General features: G+C 35.1%; 1 protein-coding gene across 2 annotated transcripts in view; it reads left to right on the plus strand.

Annotated features, from left to right (window-relative positions):
- NBEAL1 (neurobeachin like 1) overlaps positions 1-21,996 on the plus strand; it is a 181,512-nt gene that overhangs the window by 85,249 nt on the left and 74,267 nt on the right. For both annotated transcript variants that reach the window (XM_046018684.1, XM_046018685.1), the window contains 11 exons: positions 953-1,038; positions 5,237-5,326; positions 8,186-8,354; positions 8,814-8,947; positions 9,390-9,549; positions 9,656-9,758; positions 10,517-10,673; positions 12,363-12,521; positions 14,409-14,568; positions 19,148-19,236; positions 21,245-21,820. In XM_046018684.1, coding sequence (XP_045874640.1) covers positions 953-1,038; positions 5,237-5,326; positions 8,186-8,354; positions 8,814-8,947; positions 9,390-9,549; positions 9,656-9,758; positions 10,517-10,673; positions 12,363-12,521; positions 14,409-14,568; positions 19,148-19,236; positions 21,245-21,820 — 1,883 coding nt within the window. The remainder of the gene's footprint in view (positions 1-952; positions 1,039-5,236; positions 5,327-8,185; positions 8,355-8,813; positions 8,948-9,389; positions 9,550-9,655; positions 9,759-10,516; positions 10,674-12,362; positions 12,522-14,408; positions 14,569-19,147; positions 19,237-21,244; positions 21,821-21,996) is intronic.

Raw genomic sequence — 21,996 nt, forward strand, 5'->3', positions numbered from 1 at the left:
TGCATAATAGTTCATTGAATCCATATTGCATGATTTACTTAGGTTGTTTATAATTTTTAATTTGATATAAACTTCAGGTATTAAATGAGATGAACTATTGTATTGTTGGTGTTTTTCCTTATTTGGGTGGGTTTACTTATGATAAATTCCCAGTATAAATATTCAGAATGTTTGAATTATTTTTGGGGGGGGCTCTCAATAATGTTGCCTAATCAATTTCCAAAAGGTGTATACAAATTCACAGTGCATACTAGTAAAATGTAGGTATACTAGTTTCACCACAGGCTCATTAAGATGGAATGATCCGTACTGTTTCCTCCAATTTTTGGTGTAAGATGGAACCTTGTTGTAATTTGTGTTTCTTTGATTTTTTAGTAAGTGCTCTTATTTTACTGTTCAATTTCTATGTTATCTAGTCACATTATTGGTTGATTGTTTTGCTCTTCTGTCTTATAAATTTAAATTACATTAGATAAATTAATAGGTAAATTTAGTTATATTTGATATTAAATTTTTTTTAAAGATTTTATTTATTTATTTGACAGAGAGAGAGATCACAAGTAGGCAGAGAGGCAGGCAGAGAGAGAGAGGAGGAAGCAGGCTCCCTGCAGAGCAGAGAGCCCAATGCGGGGCTCGATCCCAGGATCCTGAGATCATGACCTGAGCCGAAGGCAGCGGCTTAATCCAATGAGCCACCCAGGCACCCTGATATTAATTTTTTAATACCATATAAAATTTCCTTTCTGTAGTGGAGGTCTAACCACCCCCCAGCTTTTCTAGGTTTTAGACAAACTACAGGTGGTGTAAAAATAAAGTTCATTTTGGCTAGTATGTTTTAACTGTGTTAAGTAGCTCGAAACAACTTAATTTTAAATTTTATTCTAATTACACAAACCCAGGTGGCCATATATATTCAATGATGTTTGTGTATATGTGTATAAATAATTTTCAGGTCCAAACTGTTTAAGCCCTTGGAAATTTCAGGAGTCTGACATGGCTGACCTGCCTGCTAACATCCTTCTTCACTACACTGCAAAGGTGAGAGTAAATGCGTGGCGTGTATCTAGTTGTAACTATGCTGTAAACTAAAATTCCTTTTTTGTTCCTTTTGTCATTTCCATGGATAATTAAGAAGGACAGACTTGAGTTTCCATTAAAAAATTATTAATTTTTGAAAGAAGAGGAGAAGCAATAAAATTAAAGTGCAGTTCTCAACTAGGATTCAAATGTTAATCATAATGTCATCCCAGTAGTATGTGTGGGAATAGTTGGGGTGGGAATTTGTACTAATGAATTGACATCAGTAAATGAAACCGTTTAAACTTTTTGTTATCCTACTTCTTTGGAAGGAGAGATTAAACACAATTATGCTCAACATTTTTTTGTTTATTTTTTAAATGTAATGCAAGAAAACGAACCAAAAAAATGGAATGTTTATTTCAGAAGGAGAAAAAAGAAACTACATATATGCATAGCATTTGTTGTCCTTTTTCTTTCAAAGACCTACCTAGTGAAAGTAATTAAGGTCAACAAGGGCTGAGGGAAAGATTAAATGTAGAACTGGGAGGAAGAAAAAAGTGGCATAAACAATATTAGTTGTCTTTGTTATACTAAATGTTACATTGACCCAGAAAATGCTTTTTGTGAGATTATGCACTGTAGAACTTTTTTTCTAGTTTAGCCAGCTAGTACCTAGTCATAATTTATTACTTTGAATACTTATTTGTGATATTTGACCTAATAAAATTTACCTATCATTTGTATTCCCCTTTTTATTTTAATTAATTTCAAGCCTACAGAGGTTGAAAGAATGGTAAACTGAAATCCTGTGTACTCTCCATTCATTCACTAATTCACTAATCACTAACATTTTGCCATACCTGTTGACTTTGTCTCCAGTCTTTTGTGAAGGCAGATTGCCATAACTATCAGACACTTTACTCCTAAGTATTTCTGTGTGATCACTAACCTATCCAGGAAAATTATGAATAATTTCTGTACTATATGTTTCATTCAAATTTTCCCAGTTTTCCCAAAAATACTTTGTTTAGCCTTTTCAAAACTTAAATCTGGATCAAGGTTCATGCATTGCGTTGACTATAAGGTCTCTTGGGCCTCCTTTTTTTTAGTGTTTGCCTTTTGTAACATTAACTTTTTTCCAAAGATATGTTTGTCTGCTGAACTAGACTTTATTTTCTTGGCAAGAACTATATCATATACTTATTTTTACTCTGTTTTAAATAGATAGGAAATAATTGAATTTAATCTCGCTAAAGTATTTGGTAGCATGTTCTAGACACATGATAGGTAACCGAATCTTTTTGGCATTATGGTTGTCATATTCTTTTTTCAGATTTAAACTTGATAACATTAGGTTGAATTTTTACTATTGGAACTTCCAACAGTAAAAAATCTGTAATAAGAAAATAGCCATTCTTGTTTTTCTTCAAGAAACTCAGATGACAAATATATACAATAAAGAGTTTCTTGGAAGACTATTTCTTGAAAATGGTGATAAAATCATGATACGAGGGTTCTGTGTTTAACAGTTTTGGAGAAATGTTGTATTCTATATACCCGTTTTGGAGATTGATGATACACTTGAAAAATCTTGTTAGAATCCTGTTAGAAACTAGTTTACTTTTACTTTATCCTTCTTTTTCACCAGTTATTTGAGCATAGAACACGTTCTGTTTTTTTTAATCTCACTTACTAACAAATGCTAGTCTGGGAGGAGCTGCCCTAGAGGATTTTTTTGACAGTCAAGAGTTCTTCATTTTTGTACTCATTTGTAGGAGGTGTTAAACCATCCATTGTTGGTAATTTTTTGAGTGTCTTCTCTGAGCCAAGAATTGTGTGGAACTTTCAGGATATAAAGATGAATAAAGTACCTGACTTTAAGAAGCTTATAACCTAAAGTGAAGTAAATATGTTAAAAAAAATAAGTGCAATATAATTTTATGAGCATTTTTTGTTTTAGTTACCATTTATTGAGTATTTACACTATATCAAGCATTATGCTAAATGTTTTACATGTATTGTTTGACTTACCCGTCACAAAAATCTAAGGGGTATATGGTATTACTTGTGTCTTTTATAAGTGCTAGTTTTCTTAGGCTCAGTAAAGACAAGTAACTTGCCTAGCCTCATAATTGTAGTGAGTGGTAGTGCTGAATGTAGAACTCAGCCTATTTAATGCATGTCCTTAACCTATACAATATTTCTGTGTTGGAATTAGGTACAAAATACAGTGAGCAACAAAGGAGAGTGGTTGGTTCTTTCAGAAGGCTAGGAGATCATAGAAAAGATGGTTGGATTTCTGTTTTAAAAAAGCAGAGTTGAGGAGGCATGTGCCAGGCCTAACAAGCAGCACCTTCAAAGGCACATACTGTAAAACTGGGATCTACATATATTTGGGTTTAGAGCACTAAGCAAGCAGGCACTAAGAAGAGAAGATGGCAGGAAATTAAATTAGAGGGCGCGTGGAGGCCAGATGATAGCAAGCCTCCTATGCCAGACTAACTAGGCACTGCACAGGATTTTGAGGAGAAGAACAAAATATAATCAGGTTTGCATTTTAGAAAAAAGGTCTGAAGTTGCATTGTGAAAGTCGGATTGGAGGGATAGCAGATGGGAGGCAGTCTTGCCATAAGGAGGTTTACTGTGTGAGGACAAGTCGTAGATACACGATACCCAAACAAAGGTAGTAATGGAAGAAAGACATTTCTGTCTCTGAGACTAATATAGTTTACACTGGGTTAACTGTAAACTCGATTTACATTTGTTTTATTAAAGCATATTTTCTCAGTTGCTTTAAGAAGAAAATAATACATCATTTGTGCTACAATTTGTAGGGTTTTGGGGTTTTTGGGGGGTTTGGGGGTGTTTTTTTGGAATGGTGATTGGATCTGCAAATTCACAGATTGAACATGAAGTTGTGTGCTTTGTAATTCTTTATGGAAGTTAATAAATTTGACAATTTCTAGAATTAGGGACTAGACTCTGAGTATGAATATAACCAGAATTGTCAAGAACATGGAAGAAAATAGTGTCTTATGTCTGTGACTGGATTTTTGTAAATTGTTTTGTGATTTCTATATCACATTTTAATCATGTATTTTATATATATCAGTGAAATTATGCCTAGCAAAATACTGATGGGAATAAAACACAGAACTGTTTTTTTTTAAGATTTTATTTATTTATTTGATAGATGGAGAACACAAGTAGGCAGAGAGGCAGGCAGAGAGATAGGAGGAAACAGGTTCCCTGCTGAGCAGAGAGCCCATTGTGGGGCTCCATCCCAGGATCCTGAAATCATGACCTAAGCCGAAGGCAGAGGCTTAACCCACTAAGCCACCCAGGTGCCCCTGAACTCTTTTTTTTTTTTTTAAGATTTTATTTATTTATCTGACAGAGAGAGATCACAAGTAGGCAGAGAGGCAGGAAGAGAGAGTGGGGGGAAGCAGGCTCCCTACTGAGCAGAGAGCTGGATGTAGGGCTCAATCCCAGGATCCTGGGATCATGACCTGAGCTGAAGGCAGAGGCTTTAACCCACTGAGCCACCCAGGTGCTCCCAGAACACTGAACTTTTTAAAAAGCCAAAAATCCGTTGCATATAATTGGCTTAAAACTTCTCTGTTTTTAGTTGTTTTAACTTCACAGAATTAGAATTATTAATTGAAATATAGATGACACACAATGTTACATTAGTTTCAGGTGTGCAGCATAGTGATTTGACAAGTCTATGGTGTGCTGTGCTCACAAGTGTAACTGCCAACTGTCACTATACATCACTGATACAGTAACACTGACTGTATCTCCTTTGCTTTACTTTTTATCCCTGTCACTTACTCATTCCATAACTGGAAGCCTTTATTTTCCACTCCCCTTCATCCGTTTTGCCCATGGCCCTCTTCTCCCCTCCCCTGTGGCAACTATCACTTTGTTCTTAAAAGAGAAAAAATTTTAAAATATGGTGATTGGAGGGTAAGTTGTTGCTATAGCTCATCTCTCAGGTGGCATGCAGCAGTGACCTGGTTTTGATGAGTAAATGCTTTAGAATCTAGTCCCTGATTCTTTTAAAGGACAATTAGAATAGTAATACTAAACTTCATATTGTAAGCATCTTATCCTTGACTATAATATATGCCCTTTTAAATTATGGTGAAATGTTAAAATTATGTTTTGTCCTCATCGTGCTTAGCTGTTTTCCATATTTTCCTTTTATTCTTAGGCCTGCAAAAATTCGATCTGTCTTGATTTGTCTACTAATTGTTTGCATGGAAGATTAACAGGAAACAAAGTAGTGAACTGGGACATTAAGGTAAGTTAATGATGAGCTACATAATATGTAAGTTTACTGATCCTTTTAAAGAGTTTATTTATTTATTTATTTGACACAGAGAGAGAGATCACAAGTAGGCAGAGAGGCAGGCAGAGGGAGAGAGGTGGAAGCAGGCTTCCCGCTGAGCAGAGAGCCTGATGTGGGGCTGGATCCCAGAACCCTGAGATCATGACCTGAGCTGAAGGCAGAGGCGTAACCCACTCAGCCACCCAGGCGCCCCAAGAGTTTATCTTTTAAGCACCACCGGATTGATCTGAATAATAAGTCCGGGTGAAAATTTTTGCTGGCAAGATAAACTGTTTGAAGTATAAACAGATAGGTAGCTGAATGATTAATTTGCTTGAAACTTAGTTACCTCCTTAAACTATGTCATGAATTTAACAGTTTCCTTAAGAATAATATACTGCCTTGGTTCATTGCTCCACTTTTAAGGTATTTAATCCCTAAAACTGTGGCAGATTTCAACCCCTCCTAACCTCTCAGGGACTTCACTAATTATCATTTTTCTTCTGTATTATATACTTCTGTCTGTAGTCTCCTGTTTGTTAGCTTTGAACATAGATCTTTCCTCCGTAAGGCTAAAGATGAGACTTTTCCTCTTCCCCGCATCCTTCTCTAACTATCATGACTTGTCTGTCTTCTTGATGTGCCTCATATGTGTGTGTCAGTTGGACATAACGTCTTTGGTTCTAAGAGGCCTGTTTATTTTCTAAGACTGAGTTAATCGCTTTTGTCATGCATACCTGTAACACTTTATCATTTCACTTATTGTGAATAGTGACTTGCTTGATATTTGCTTGCTTTGATTCTCTAGTAGTCCTTAAGAACTTTGAAAGGATGTACCACAGCTTTTTTCCACTAGTGCATTTTATAAGGATATGCAATAACGTTGTTTACTGAATTGTTAAATTAATAAAGGTTATTTAATGTCAAGTTAACTTGACTTTAAGAAAGTCAAGTCAGAGATACCCTATTTCTAAAATATAGTATTCCCTTGTAAGTTATCTTACATAGAAATTATAGCCTAAGTAAAAATAAAAATATAAAAGTTATTAGGCAACTTGCTGGTAAATTGGCAAAAAAAAATCCCATATATATATATATATATATATATATATATTTTTTTTTTTTTTTTTTTAAGAATTTATTTATTTATCATAGTGAGAGACAGAGAGAGCACAAGCATGGGAGGGGCAGAGGGAGAGGGACACACAGATTCCCAGCAGGGAGTCCAGTGTGGGGCTGGATCCCAGGAACCTGAGATTAATGACCATGCCAAAGTCAGATGCTTAACCAACTGAGCCACCCAGGTGCCCCTCTTTTTTTTTTTTTTTAACACTTATTTATTTGAGAGCATGCACATTCAGAGGGAGTGGCTGAGGGAGAGGCAGAAAGAGAGAATCCTCAAACTGAGCCGAAATCAAGAGTTGGATGCTCAACGGACTCAGCCAGACAGGAGTCCCCCAGATCCCTTTTATCTTGTAGTCAGTTAACACTGATCAGATACACTTAACTGTTTCAGTGGAACAGAGATCATTAGAATAATAAGTTAACTTTTGCTGTCACTTATAAGATTGTCTTTATAAGGCTAGTTGCATATCTTATATATAGAAAGCTGATTATTTTTGCTGTACATTATACTTGAAAATCAAAGTAGTTTTTGGTGCCTTTGAGTTATAACTATGGGAAATCAAATGGGAATAGAATTAATAAGAACGTTCATTGTGTTTTTTTCCTTCAGAAAATTATATTTTACTTTTTCGTTTGTTAGTTTTAAGAGCTATTTTTACTAGTTCGAGGTAGAACTTAGTGATTCATCAGTTGCATATATAACACCAAGCTCTCATTCCATCAAGTGCCCTCCTTAATGCGCATCACCCAATTACTCCCTCCCCCCACCCACCTCCCCTCCAGCAACCCTCAGTTTGTTTCCTAGAGTTCAGTGTCTCTCACATTCATTGTGTAAAAATACAATGTATAAATACTGTATACAGTAAAAATACTGTATACAATGTACAGTATATAAATATACTGCAACAAAATCAAACACAAAAATAGTTAAATGACAACTGAGAAAAAAATACTTGCCATCCAAAAAGTTAATTTGCTTAGTATTACCTTAAAAATCAATATAAAAAACAGGCAAAAAGTATGAAGAGGGTTCTTTAATAAATGAAATAATAAATGAAATGGCAGATCAGAACATTTTAGCAGTTAATGTTGGCTAACCTTGGGTAGTACCCGGTTTGTAAGACACTATGCACTCATTTATTAACTTACTTAATCCTGGTAACAACTTTACAAAGTGGGAATTATTATTAGCCTTATTTTACAGATGAAAAAATTGAGACCAGAGAGATTAGTAACTTGTTAAAGAATATGGACTGTATTTTGTTAAGCTATGCAAAATAGTCACTTTGAACTTTGGTTGAAGCCACCCACTTCACTTCTTTGTTAAGTAAAAGAGGAGTCAAATGTATTTTTTTCTTAATTTATTTTGTTGTTCATTATACTTAATTGCCTTTGACAGTTGTTTCCTCTTATTTCATTAGTGTTATAAAGTCTGCTTAATGGGGTCAAATTTAGATTGCCTGTGTTTGGAATCCCTAAACTTTGGAAAACAAAGGTGCGGTAAAAATGGTCTGGCATAGTCTCAAGTATCGACTCTGGTGACCCCATGGCTATTTTTTAAAGCAGCTGCCCAAACAAGGGTTCCTTTAACTTCGACATTGCCTAAAAGTTTAGCAAACTGTAACTTCATACATGCTTGTGTGAATATTAAATGACAGAATTGTCCTTGTTTTATAAAATTAAAAAATTGTAATTGTCTTTTTTCAGGACATCATAAACTGCATAGGTGGATTAAATGTATTGTTTCCTCTGTTGGAACAAATCAGCTACTTTGGTGAAGGACAGATTTCTGAAGGAATGAATGAAAGCACAGTTTCTGAATTGATAACGCCTGTAGAAGGAGATTGGGTCGTACTGACCTCCACGAAGGCATCAGGTATTGAGATAAAAATAATATAAAATAGTCATTGAGAGATTTGGTTGTTAATTGAAAAATAGATAAAAATGTCTTACCACCGTTAGGAAGAAACTTAACCATTTGTAGCTGAAGCAGCCCACCTCTAATTTTACTAATGTAATTCAAAAAGTTCATAATACCTTAGTCAAAAAAAATTAAGAGGTTGGTTTTACTCTTGACTATCCTTAATTTGTACTATTAGTGGAAATATGATAACACTGCTAAATTTATGGTAATGAAAATATTTGCATGTGTATGTAAGTATATGATATGCAGTCACTGCTTTTCTCTTACACTTGCATTCTGCAAGTGACCTTTGGAAGCAAATTGCTCAACCAAATGTCTTGTTTGTTACAACACGCATTATAACATAGAAAACGTGATGTAAAAGTGATTAGAGTAATTATGATAATCAAGGACATGTTCACAATTCCTCAGAGTCAAGATTAGAAAGGAATTTAATTGCAACGTTTATCTTGATTGTGAAGCACTTTATTCAAAGACATCCTATCAACCAGGACAATCTTACTCACTCCCATGGAGTTGCCACTCTTGGTGCCTTGCTTCAGAAGGTGAGCTAGTTCAACATTCGAAGATGTGGCCAATGATTGTAATTAGCAGTTTGTCTTTAGGGGTTTTCTTCTTACTAAGTAAATGTTTTTTTAAAAACACTATTGTGGCTTCAGTTATATTAGTGGACGTAATTTTATTTCACAAGCAGATTTTTAAAACCTACTCTGAATCACCTTTTTATAAGAATTACTCATCTTATAGAATAGTATATAACCTTTGATATGTAGGACTTTGTTTATATTGGTATTTGGGATCTTTAATAAATCTAAGACTTTTGGAAAAACGTTCTAATGTACATTGGTAAATTAAAGTTTAAGTTTATATTTTTGTAACAAAAATTCTCATATTTAGATGTTCTAAATTAATCATTTGAAATTAAATGTAGCTTAACGATAATTATTAAACTGAAATTTACAGGACCCTCATCTGTTTGGATTTCAGGTGCCAAGCTCCTTGATGGATGTTAATGTACTGATGGCAGTTCAGTTATTAATTGAACAGGTGTCATTAGAGAAAAACACGCAGCTCCTGCAGCAAATGTATCAATATTTACTCTTTGACTTCCGTATTTGGAACCGTGGAGATTTTCCCTTTCGAATCGGTGAGAACAGTCTGTTGGATCAAATTTTACATTTGTTTTAGAAATTTATAACTACCTGTGAGGTTTTATTTTAGTTATTCATTTAAGAGTGAACTTTGTATTTTAGGTCATATACAGTATCTTTCCACCATCATCAAAGACAGCAGGAGAGTTTTCCGAAAGAAGTATGGTGTGCAGTTTCTCCTAGATACACTTAGGATTTATTATGGGTATGATGTCCTTGCTCCTTCTCAGTTTGATGTTGTTTTCTGCCTGCTGCTTGCTTGGAATGTCTAGATTATTTATTTTCCAGAAATTCTAATATCCTTTAACTTCAGAAAGATGATGCAGAGGTTAAGATGATGAACAAAGGATCACGGAGATTGGGTTTGAATCTTGTGTTTCATTAATTGTCTGGCTGTAGGCAACTTACTCAACTTTTCTGTGCTTAAGTTTTCTGGTCTGTGACAAAGAGATAATAAACCTGTGACATCCCATCCATTTTGAGGATTAAACTAAATGCATTAATAACATGTAAAGCACTTAAAACTGTGTCTGTCACCTAGTGTTGTTTAAATATAAGCTGTTTTAACTATATCTTTGTCATTGAAACCCAAGGTTTTCCTTAAAAGGAAAAAGAAAACAGGGGCGCCTGGGTGGCTCAGTGGGTTAAGCCGCTGCCTTCGGCTCAGGTCATGATCTCAGGGTCCTGGGATCGAGTCCCGCATCAGGCTCTCTGCTCAGCAGCGAGCCTGCTTTCCTCTCTCTCTCTGCCTGCCTCTCTGTCTACTTATGATCTCTCTCTGTCAAATAAATAAATAAAAAAAATCTAAAAAAAAAAAAAAGGAAAAAGAAAACAAAGATACCATGAATTCTAATAGTTACATGGAAACATCTTTTTTTAAACTAAGAATTCTTTTGTATAAAAAAAGCACTAAGATGTAAACATTTTAAATTTCAATTCTTGCACTTTCACTTTCTCTTTCAGGAGTGATTGTAAATACAGTGAGCTGTCTCTAGATGACATTCGAACAATAAGGACTTCTTTGTATGGACTAATTAAATATTTTCTGTGCAAAGGTGGAACTCATGAAGAGATACAGAGTATTATGGGTTACATAGCTGCTATCAATGAAGAAGAACAGGTATTTTGCTCAAGAAAATTCTGTTTTTTCTTTTTCACACTTAAGTTGCTAAATCATCTTTTGAAATTACACATATATTAAAAATATTTTAAGAGTAAGATGTTTATTATATGAAATATAGTATTTTGCAGTTAAAGAAGTAAATTTTTATTTCCTTACTGAAAGTTAAATAAAATAATAGATGGTGATGCAATAAAATATTCTAGTTAGCTAGAAAGTAGTATCTGGAAATAGTTGTTTGGCAGTTCTGAAGCCTTTTTTCATAGGTCACATAATGTGTATTTACCTGTCATCAAAGATATTGGGCAGATTTCTGACATAAATTTTAACATAGGTTCATAAAAATTTTGCATAAAGAATAAATTATGTTTCCATTTTTATATACTTTTACGTACATTTATCATTTATACCTCAGAGCTACCCTTTAAGACAGTAGTTCTCAATGTATGGTTCCTGACCAGATTGACCTGTTAAAAATGCACACTTACTGAACCAAGCCTTCCAGGTAATTATGGTGCATGGTAAAATTTGAGGACCACTGATGTTAAGTGTACAGACCAGCAATCAGTCTTCCCATTTGCACATTTGGAAGTACTTTTCAGATAGATTAGGTGATTTAAGAAGTCATACAGCTGACAGACGTGGGAACAGAACACGGGTATATTTATTGCTATTTCTCTGCTCTTTCTGTATACCACTCTCAGCATCAAACTTGAGTATCCTTAATTTATGCTGATTCAAGTATTTTGTGCTCTATAATGAAGTATTTGTTGTGTAGTCAGAGATTACATGACTTCATAATTGATTTATGTAAATGAGTTAACTTAATCTATTTCCCCATAAAGTTAGACTACTTCAAGCTTCTTTTGGGGTGCCTGAGTGGCTCATTCGATTAAGCATCTGCCTTCAGCTCAGATCATGATCCCAGGGTCCTGGGATCGAGCCCCACATCAGGCTCCTTGCTCAGCGGAGAGCCCGCTTCTCCCTCTCCCTCTGCTGCTCCCCTTGCTTTCGCTCTTTCTCTGTCAAATAAATACATAAAATATTTTTAAAAAGAAGAAGCAGAAGAAGCTTCTTTTTATTTAGAGTCACCAGTAGTCTTACTTCATGATAGCTTTGTTGTCACCCGCTGTGACTCATTGCCAGTGATATTTTCTTGGTCAATTTAGTCAAAGAGTTATTTATTGAATGCTGATTATACACACAGAGTAATAGTACATACTATAGGTATGTTATAATGAATGAATTAGCATTCTTTTAACCTAATAGAAGCAAGGGTGGATAAGAAAGGTTTATAAATAATTATGAAACAAACAAACAAACAAACAAAAAGAGACTATGACAACAGCTATAAGAGAGAAACAAAGTCCTATGAGGTTTTCATAGAAGAGTATTGAGAAGACCAGGAAAGGTTTTATGGAAGACATGGTTTTTTATGCGGCTACAGCATTATACATATGGCCCAGCAGGTGAATATTCATATTGAGAGGATCTACAAAAGGAAATAAGCCAAAAGCATAATGGAAGTAAAAGGCATGGCTATTTCAGAAGACATCAGATCATTGAGTTAAGCACTAAAACATTAGGGTATATAGGATTTAGTTTAAATAACTGTTTGTGGTTTATGACTTTATTTGTACTTCCATGTATAAGTGTGGTTGTTTGTTTTGTGTTGTTTAATTTTAAAAGCTCTTTGGAATTTTGGATATGCTCTTCAGTCTCCTCCGTGCCAGCCCAACTAGAGGTCAGCTTTTCTTGTTGCTGTTTGAACCAGGAAATGCTGACATACTTTATGCCTTGCTGTTAAATCAGAAGTACTCTGACAGACTAAGAGAAATTGTTTTTAAGGTACAAACATTTCTTAAGCATCTTTATACTTGGGGACATTTGTGAGTATATGAATTTACTTGTAAATACCCATTTTATGAATGCAAATTCTTTTTTCATATCTACTTTAATTTTAAGTTGTTGTAGGGGTGCCTGGCTGACTCAGTAGGTTAAGTGTCCAGCTCTTGATCTTAGTTCAGGTCTCAGTCTCAGGATCATGGGTTCAAGCCCTGTGTTGGGCGTGAAGCCTACATTAAAAATTGGTTAATTAATTCTTCAGTTTGTTTTGATATATATTTCTCCTATTTTGAACATTTAAAAACTAATTGTATTATAATCTGATCAGTTATTTAGTGGAAAGTCCACTTTGTTATATCATCCTCAGTATAAAACCTCTCATTTCCCTTTTTTGCCTTCTTTTAAAAACTTTTGTTTATTTGCGTATAATTGATATGTAGTGTTACAGTAGCTTCAGGTGTACAATGTAGCGATTCTACAAGTTTATGCATTATGCTGTGCTCACAAGTGTAGGAACCATCTGTCACTATACAACCTTATTATAATACCATTGACTATGTTCCCTTTGCTCTACCTTTTATTCCTGTGATTTACTCATTTCATAGCTAGAGGCCTGTACCTCCCACTCTCTTTCACTAATTTTGTCTCATTTCTCTTTTGACTCACCATGGGTCTGTGTGGCAGGTCAGACATTTTAGCAGTTAATTATAGTAACCAACCTTATGTAGCACCCCTATTTATCAGGCAGTAAACATTCTTCATATGTTAGCTAACTTAGTCCTTGCAAAAACTTTACAAAGTTGATATTATTAGTCCCATTTTACAGATAAACTGAGGCCAGAGAGGATAGTAACTTGTCAAAGGATAATGAATATATTTTGTTAAGCTATCCAAAGTAATCACTTTGAGCTTTAGTTGAAACCATCCACCTCACCTTTTTTGTTAAAAAAAAAAAAGTCATATTTCTACTTCTCATGATTTACTGTTCATTATGCCTGATCACCTGTGACATTTGTTTCCTCTTGTTTCATTAGTGTTACATTATAAAGTCTACGTATGGGGTCAAGTTTGGATTGCCTCTGTTTGGAATCCCTAAACTTTGGAAAACAAAAGTGCAATAAAAATGATCTGGCGTAGTCTGTCATGAGTATTAATTATGGTGACCACTGTGGCTGCTCTTTAAAGGATCTGCCCAAACAAATGTTCCTTTATGGAGATTAAATGTTATTTGTTCAAAAATGGCCTTATATGGATTGTTCATCATATTATTCTGCCAAAATTACCCTTTCCATAGGGTTTCAGTATGTCACTTTTAAAACATTGATCTCACTTCAAAAAGTATGGAATTACTAATTCATTCTCCCATTTTGGCATATGGATGTGTTGCTTCACAAAATGTTTCCTTGTTCTTGAAAATTATTTTGATAACTCTTATATAAATGTTACATAAATGTTAGATAAATCACTAGATGGATCTGAAATATCTTTTTTCTCTTTCACAACATACTTTTGTTTTTCATGGAGGCTGTAGGGTTGGTTTCTATTTAAGTCTTAGCCATTAAAAAGGAAGTATTAGGTTATTTCTTTGATCTGCAACATATGTAAACACAGGAAACATATGTAAACACATGCAAACACATGTAAACTACAGGTTTAAATGTATTATTTACATGCAAATGCATTTTAGTTCAATCTTCTTAAATCCATTTTTTAATAAGAGTATGTTACGGAATATTCCTCCCTGTTACTGCTGGGTTTGTTTGTTACACTTAAGGAAAAAATGATTCTCCAAAATCATGCTTGTACAGTAACATTTATTTAATATTAACTTAAGTGACAGATTGTTCTTAGTTCTCTGTATTGAGAAGAATATATTACTGTTGTGACCAGGTTATGGAACAAATGCTGAAATGCACAAATGTTTATGAACGAAGTAAACAACGTATTCGGCTCAGAGAAGTTGGCTATTCAGGATTGGGACTTCTTCTTAATGAAGCACCCATTAATACCTCTCTCATTAAAAGCCTCACCAATCAGATTATAAATACAGGTATGATTAAGGCTGATAATACTCATATATTTAAGAAATGTTCTTCGTAGTAGCATAATTCTATTTGATGGTTCTCAATTGTTTTTTTCTAAAGAGTTTTTTTTTCCCCTTCCTCAGGTTACTTTTTAATTATTTATTATTTGATTCAGCAGGGCTTTTCTTGGGTACTGTTTTTTATTTACCTTATTTGTTTTTGTCTCCCCAGGGCATAGCATAGTACCTTACTTGGTAGGCTTTCAATAATTATTGATTCATTGATTAGTAAATAATAGGGTCCTCTATAATAAGAAAAGGAAGCTAGAGAAAATGCATACAAAACATGGGGTTTTTTTCTTTAGGGAGCTTAAATCCTTAATTTCAGATATTCTTTTAGATATTCTTTTTTGTTTCTCTTTTTTTTTTTAATAAAACTTTTTTAGTACTTACTATAAACTGTAGTGTTTATGTCAGATGCTAAGGTTTCAAAAGGTGTAAGTTAAGGTTCTTTATTTTGAATGGTTTATCTTCTCATTGATAAGTATATAAGATATAAGACATTTACATAAAAAGATAAATAATAGTACAAGATCAAAACAGTATGGATGGTGTGTTCTGGCAACTAAAAGAAAAGAACAGTTATTTAGGGCTTACTCAGGAGACTGTCAAATATTCTAAATCTATTTTCTTCATAAAATCTAAACATTTATAATTCTTATTTTTTTAAAGGTTTATTTATTTTAGAGAGAGTGCATGTGGGGGAGGATAAGGAAGAAGGAAAGAAAGTGTCCTCAAACATGCTCCCTGACATCAGACTTGATCCCAGAACTCCGAGATAATGACCTGTGGTGAAATCAGGAGTTAGCTGGTTAATTGACTAAACCACCTTGGAGCCCCTCTATAATCCTTATTTTATTTTATTTTATTTTATTTTTTTTTTTTTTAAAGATTTTATTTATTTATTTGACAGAGAGAAGATCACAAGTAGGCAGAGAGGCAGGCAGAGAGAGAGGAGGAAGCAGGCTCCCTGCGGAGCAGAGAGCCTGATGCGGGGCTCGATCCGAGGATCCCGGAGATCATGACCTGAGCCGAAGGCAGCGGCTCAATCCACTGAGCCACCCAGGCGCCCCTATAATCCTTATTTTAAATGAGACAGTTATTTCAGCATTTATGTAACTGTTTCCCACAGGTCAGTCTTTGAGAAAGAATTTGAAAAAGAAGAGGATAGCTGGAAGCATCACAGTTCTTGATTTCAAACTCTACTACAAAGTTACAGTAATCCAAACAGTATGGTGCTAGCAGAAAAACACACATAGACCAGTGGAACAAAATTGAAAGCCCAGAAATAAAACCATGTATATCTGGTCAACTAATATTTGACAAGGGATCCAATTTCCCCCAATACTCAGTGGGGGGAAAATAGTCTATTAAATGAATGGTGTTAGGAAAACTGGATATTCATATGCAAAAGAATGTAAATGGGCCCTTATCTTACACCACTCACAAAAATTAACTTGAAATGAATTAAAGATTTAAATGTAAACCCTGAATTACATAACTCCTAGAAGAAAACATGAGGAGGAGAAGTGCTTACATTTGTCTTGGCAATAACACCAGAAACACAAGCAGTAAAGGCAAAAATAAACAAGTGGGACTTTATCCAACTAAAAAGTTTCTCCACAGCAAGAAAAACCATCAACAAAGTGAAAAAGCAGGCTATAGGGTGGAAGAAAATACTAGTGAATCAAATATCTGAGAGGGGATTAATATCTAAAATATGTAAGGAAATCATACAACATAGCAAAAAAAAAAAAAATCCAATTAAGAAATGAACAAGGGGGGGCGCCTGGGTGGCTCAGTGGATTAAGCCACTGCCTTCGGCTCAGGTCATGATCTCAGGGTCCTGGGATCGAGTCCCGCATCGGGCTCTCTGTCCTGCAGGGAGCCTGCTTACTCCTCTCTCTCTGCCTGCCTCTCTGCCTACTTGTGATTTCTCTCTCTGTCAAATAAATAAATAAAATCTTTAAAAAAAAAAAAAGAAAGAAATGAACAAGGGGGTGCCTGGGTGGTTCAGTGGGTTAAACCTCTGCCTTCGGCTCAGGTCATGATCCCAGGGTCCTGGGATCAAGCCCCGCATCGGGCGCTCTGCTCCGCAGGGAGCCTGCTTCCTCCTCTCTCTCTTCCTGCCTCTCTGCCTAGTTGTGATTTCTCTCTGTCAAATAAATAAAATGTTTAAAAAAAAAATGAACAAGGTACTAGACACATCACTGGGAGCAAGGGAAACAAAAGCAAAAATGAACTATTGGGACTTCATCAAGATAAAAAACCTCTGTATAGCAAAGGAAACAATCAACAAAACTAAAAGGTAGCCTATGAGATAGGAGAACATATTTGCAAATGAGGGTTAGTATCCAAAATCTGTAAGGAACTTATTAAATTCAACACCCCAAAAACAAATAATCCAGTTAAGAAATGGGCAGAGGGCGCCTGGGTGGCTCAGTGGGTTAAAGCCTCTGCCTTCGGCTCAGGTCATGATCTCGGGGTCCTGGGATCGAGCCCCGCATCGGGCTCTCTGCTCCGCAGGGGGCCTGCTTCCTCCTCTCTCTCTGCCTGCCTCTCTGCCTGCCTCTCTGCCTGCTTGTGATTTCTGTCTGTCAAATAAATTAAAAAAAAAAAAAAAGGGCAGAAGACATGAATAGGTATTTATCGAAAGAAGACATCTAGATGGCTAAAAGGTACTCAACATCACTCATCATCAGGGAAATACAAATCAAAACCATAATGAGATACCACCTCACACCTGTCAGAATGGCTAAAATTAACAGGAATCAGCAGGTCTTGGCAAGGCTGCAGAGAAACAGGAATCCTTTTGCATTGTTGGTGGGAATGCAAACAGGTGCAGCCACTCTGGAGCGCAGTGTGGCAATTCCTAAAAAAGCTAAAAATTCCTAAATTCCTACTTAGGAATGTCTGGCAGTTCCTTAAAAAAACTACCTTATGATCCAATAATCGTACTTCTAGGTATTACCCAAAGGATAGAGAAATAAAGATTGGAAGGGGTACATGCATCCCAAGGCTTATAGCATCAATATCAACAATAGCCAAACCATGGAAGGAGCCCAAATGCCCATCAACTGATGAATGGATAAAGAAGATAGTGGAATACTAGTCAACCATCAAAAAATGAAATTTTGCCATTTGCGATGACGTGGTTGGAGCCAGAATTTATTATGCTAAGTGAAATAAGTCCATCAGAAAAAGACAAATACCATATGATTTCACTCATATGTGGAATTTAAGGGAAAAAAAACCTGGATGAACTTTCAGGAGGCGGAAAGAAAAGAGATGGGAAAACAAATCATGAGAGACTCTTCGCTTAGAGGACAGACTGAGGGGTTGATGGAGGGAGGTGGGTAGGAGATGGGATAGGTGGGTGATGGATATTAAGGAGGCCACATGTTATGATGAGCACTGGGTGTTGCATGTAAATGATGAACCACTGAACTCAACTCCTGACACCAATATTGAACTGTATGTCAACGAACTAAAATTTAAAAAAAAACAAAAAGCAAAGGGCATGAATAGACATATTTGCAAAGAAGACATACAAATAACTAGTAGGTAGTTGACAAGGTGCTCCACATCTCTAATCATAAGGGGAGTGTAAATCAAAACCAGGAGTTAACACCTCACACCTGATAAGGTGGCTATTGCCAGTTAACAAGTGGTGGTGAAGATATGGCGGAAGGGAAGCCTTGTGCATTGTTGCTGGGAATGCACATTAGATGGCCACTGTGGAAAACAGTATGGAGGTTCCTCCAAAAATTAAAAATAGAACTGTCAAAAATGCCCACAATCCATCTTCTAGATACATATCCAAAGAAAATGAAATCACTATCTTGAAGAGTTTTCTGCATCCCCATGTTCATTGCAGCATCATTTATAATAGCCAAGATGTACATACAACCTGAATGTCTGCTGATGGATGAGTGGATAATGATGAGGCGTTTTATATGACTATTATTCAGCCATTTGTAACAGAAGAACCTGCAGGGCATTATTCTGCTAAATGAAATAAGTCAGAGAAGGACACATACTCTATGGTCTCTCACTTATAGGTGAAATTTAAAAAACCAACCTCCTAGAAACAGTAGATTGGTAGTTGCCGGGGCTGGGGGCAGAGGGCAAATGAGTGAAGGTGGCCAAAGGGTACAAGCTTCCACTTATAAGATGAATAAGTTCTGGGGATCTAAAGTGCAACATGGTGACTATAGTTAATAATACTATGTACTTGAAAGTTCTTAGCGGATCTTAAAAGTTTTCACCACTAAAGGAAAATGGTAACTATGTGAAGTGACGGATGTTAACTAACCTTATTGTGGTAATTATCTTGTGTATATAAGTATACCAGGTTATCATATTGTAAATTAAATTTACATGCTGTTTTATGGCAGTTATATCGCTATAAAGCTAGAAAAAAAGGATATCTTGTTGGCAGCAAGAAAAATAAAAATGAAACAATTATTATCTAGCTGTCACTCACAGTCTCTTTGGCTATCTCTGGAATTTAATTTTAAATTTTTATTTTTTTCCCCCACCATAGATCCTGCTATTAATTTCAAAGATCTATTGTCTGTGGTATATATATCTCACAGAACACATATAAATGTCAGAGTGGTTATCTGCAGAAAGGTTAGTAAACTTTTAAGATGTACTTTAAAAATGACAGTATTATACTGTGAATAATTTTGGTTAATTTTATATTCATGATGAATATATTAATGAATAAATTTATATTGAGTATTTTACACTGAGTGTATGTTTTAATTTCTGTTATTTTATAAATGACACAATTTTATAATAAGTAATTTTCTTTTTTGAGGTGAATAACTTCATTGTAATTAAAAAATCAGCATAAAAATGTGTTCTTAGCTTTACATGGTCTCCCGGAAATATTTCCTTTCCACAGTAAAAAAGAATTAGTTCAAGAGAAGAGTTTTTTGTCAGGAAACTTCAACGATTATGACCAGTTCTAATTCATATATCATATTGTAGAATTTCTGAATCTTGAACTTTGTGGAAAAGCAACAGTGACTTGCCTTCAATGCATGCCTTTAACTGAGTCAAGAAATAGTTATCCTGTGTGCTTCTTCCTGATTCTTCCTTCTCTCTCTTCCACTAGTAGTCACTGACCGACTATTTAATTTGCTTCCTTGCTTTTCTTTTTACTTTTACTCCCTAATTATGTTACTGTATTTTTCCATCAGTAAGTCTGGATATATATCTTTTTCTTTAACAGCTATGTATAGTTTTTATTCTGTGGCTATTGTATAAAGTATTACCTGGTTCCCTGTTCATGGATGTTTAGGTTGTTTGCTATTTTTCTGTGTAAAACGTCTGTTAAGAACTTTTTTACATGTATTTTTACTCGGTTTTGATAGTACATCTGTGAGACATAATCCATGAAATGGAATTGCTGTGTCAGAGTGTACTCGTATTCCACATTTGATGGATTCTGGCATAGTGTTCTTGAAGCAGGTCTTAGAGATTGATTCTTTCCTTTCAGTTTGAAAACAGCTTTCAATGCAGCCTAGTTTTTATCCATTACATGCATATAAAGTAGCCATAAAATAAGTCTTATTTTATGGAAATGTTAAAATCATGAAAATTTCTTTCCTAAGAAAAAATGGATATTCTGCATCAGTAGAGTAATGGTGGTTCAACGACAGCATTAGTGAGGAAAGGAACTTCACATCATTGTGACTCATTGTGACATGTTGCTTTCTGTATCAGCATCAGCATGAATTAGAGCCACTGATTCTGAAGTCCCCACCAACATTATTCATCTCCTATGACACTTGTCAGAGTTAGAGATAAATGAGATTTTCTAAATAAAAATTTTTTTCATCTACATAGAAGTTTACTGGCTTTGTGATAAAAATGTTTGAAAGATCTTAACTGGGTATCTGACAGTGTTTAAGAATTTGTTGTAATCCAAAAAATGTGGAATCAGTTGTATAGTAGAGATCATACATATTGGCATGTCAGTGTCTCTTCTTTAATTTCAGTTTCTTTTTACAGCTAAATAGTGGCATCCATCTTGTTAGAATTAGTGTTTGTACAATCTAGAGTTAATGGAAAAAATATGTTTTTGCAAAAGCAACCATTAACTTGGCCTGGAAAAAAAAAAAATGAGCCAAGGAAACAGTCTTGGGATATCTAGATTCTATTAAACTGTCAGTGTGTCGTCTTTACTACTCCCTTAACCCTAGGGCCAGAACGGGGCCTGGTACATAGTACGTATTCAGTATTTGCTAAACAAATGTAGTAGGCTCATGGCAAATATTTAGTTGAGAGGATAGAGCTTTATTACATTTTATATATACCTTCATCCTAGTTATATTTTCTCTCTGACCAAATTAATAACATGAGTATGTTGACATGTGGAGGATCATTTTTTCCCTTTTTTATCTTTCAGCAAATATTTAAGTACTATGTACAATGAGTAATATGCAGATTAGTTAAAAACACAGTGTGTACCCTACAGATAGTTTGTAATCCAGTTAAGAACATAATCTTGTGAAAGTATATCTTCCCACAGCTTCTCATTACTTTGTCGCTAAAATAACAGAAAAGGAGCTGTTTTTGATGTGAAGTACTGTGTACTTTTTGATGAATTTTGTATTCTTCATCTTTGCAGGTTTTACAGATTTTGCAGTCACAGCCAGATGCAGCACAGCAAATATCTCAACAAGTGGGTTGGCAAGACACTTTAGTTAGGCTTTTTTTAAAAACAAATTTTGAAAATGGAAATACTCTTCATAAGCACAGTAGGGCTGTTTCAGTAAAAGACAGTGATAAAAATCTATCAGCTGAAGATACTAAGAAGAACTTTGATGAAAAGATTGATGAGGAAAAAATCAACTCTTTTGCCTCAGGCAATGTGTCTGCAGATCAGTGGAGTTTAGAGGATGGACACTCTCTAGACTCAAACACACCACTATTTCAAGAAGATAGTTCTGTGGGAGAATTATCTTTCAGATCAGAGACTCAAGAAGAATTCTGGAATAATAACCCTTCACATCTGAGTTTAGATCTTAGTGGAATAGACTCATATGAACTGAGCGACAGCGGAAGTCACATGCCAGACAGCCTGCCTAGCACGCCCTCCCCGATAGAATCCACCAAATCATTTTCTGTGCAATCTGACAAAGAGAGCGGTGTCATAAATGATCCTGGGTTTGGTGATGACTTCTCTTTACTTGAAAGCCAAGAGGTAAAATTCCTTATGTGTTTTTATTTTCACATTCTGTTATACACTTCTAATCCTTAGAAGTGTGTAATTGTGAACAATTCCATATTCTATTTATGTTCTGAGTCTCATGATCCAAGATTTTGGAAGCCTGGAAGTCACTGAATTGTATCTTGAGAAAAGCAGGTGTTTTAGTCATC

Source organism: Meles meles, chromosome 9, assembly GCF_922984935.1.
Source record: "Meles meles chromosome 9, mMelMel3.1 paternal haplotype, whole genome shotgun sequence".
Taxonomy (NCBI): domain Eukaryota; kingdom Metazoa; phylum Chordata; class Mammalia; order Carnivora; family Mustelidae; genus Meles; species Meles meles.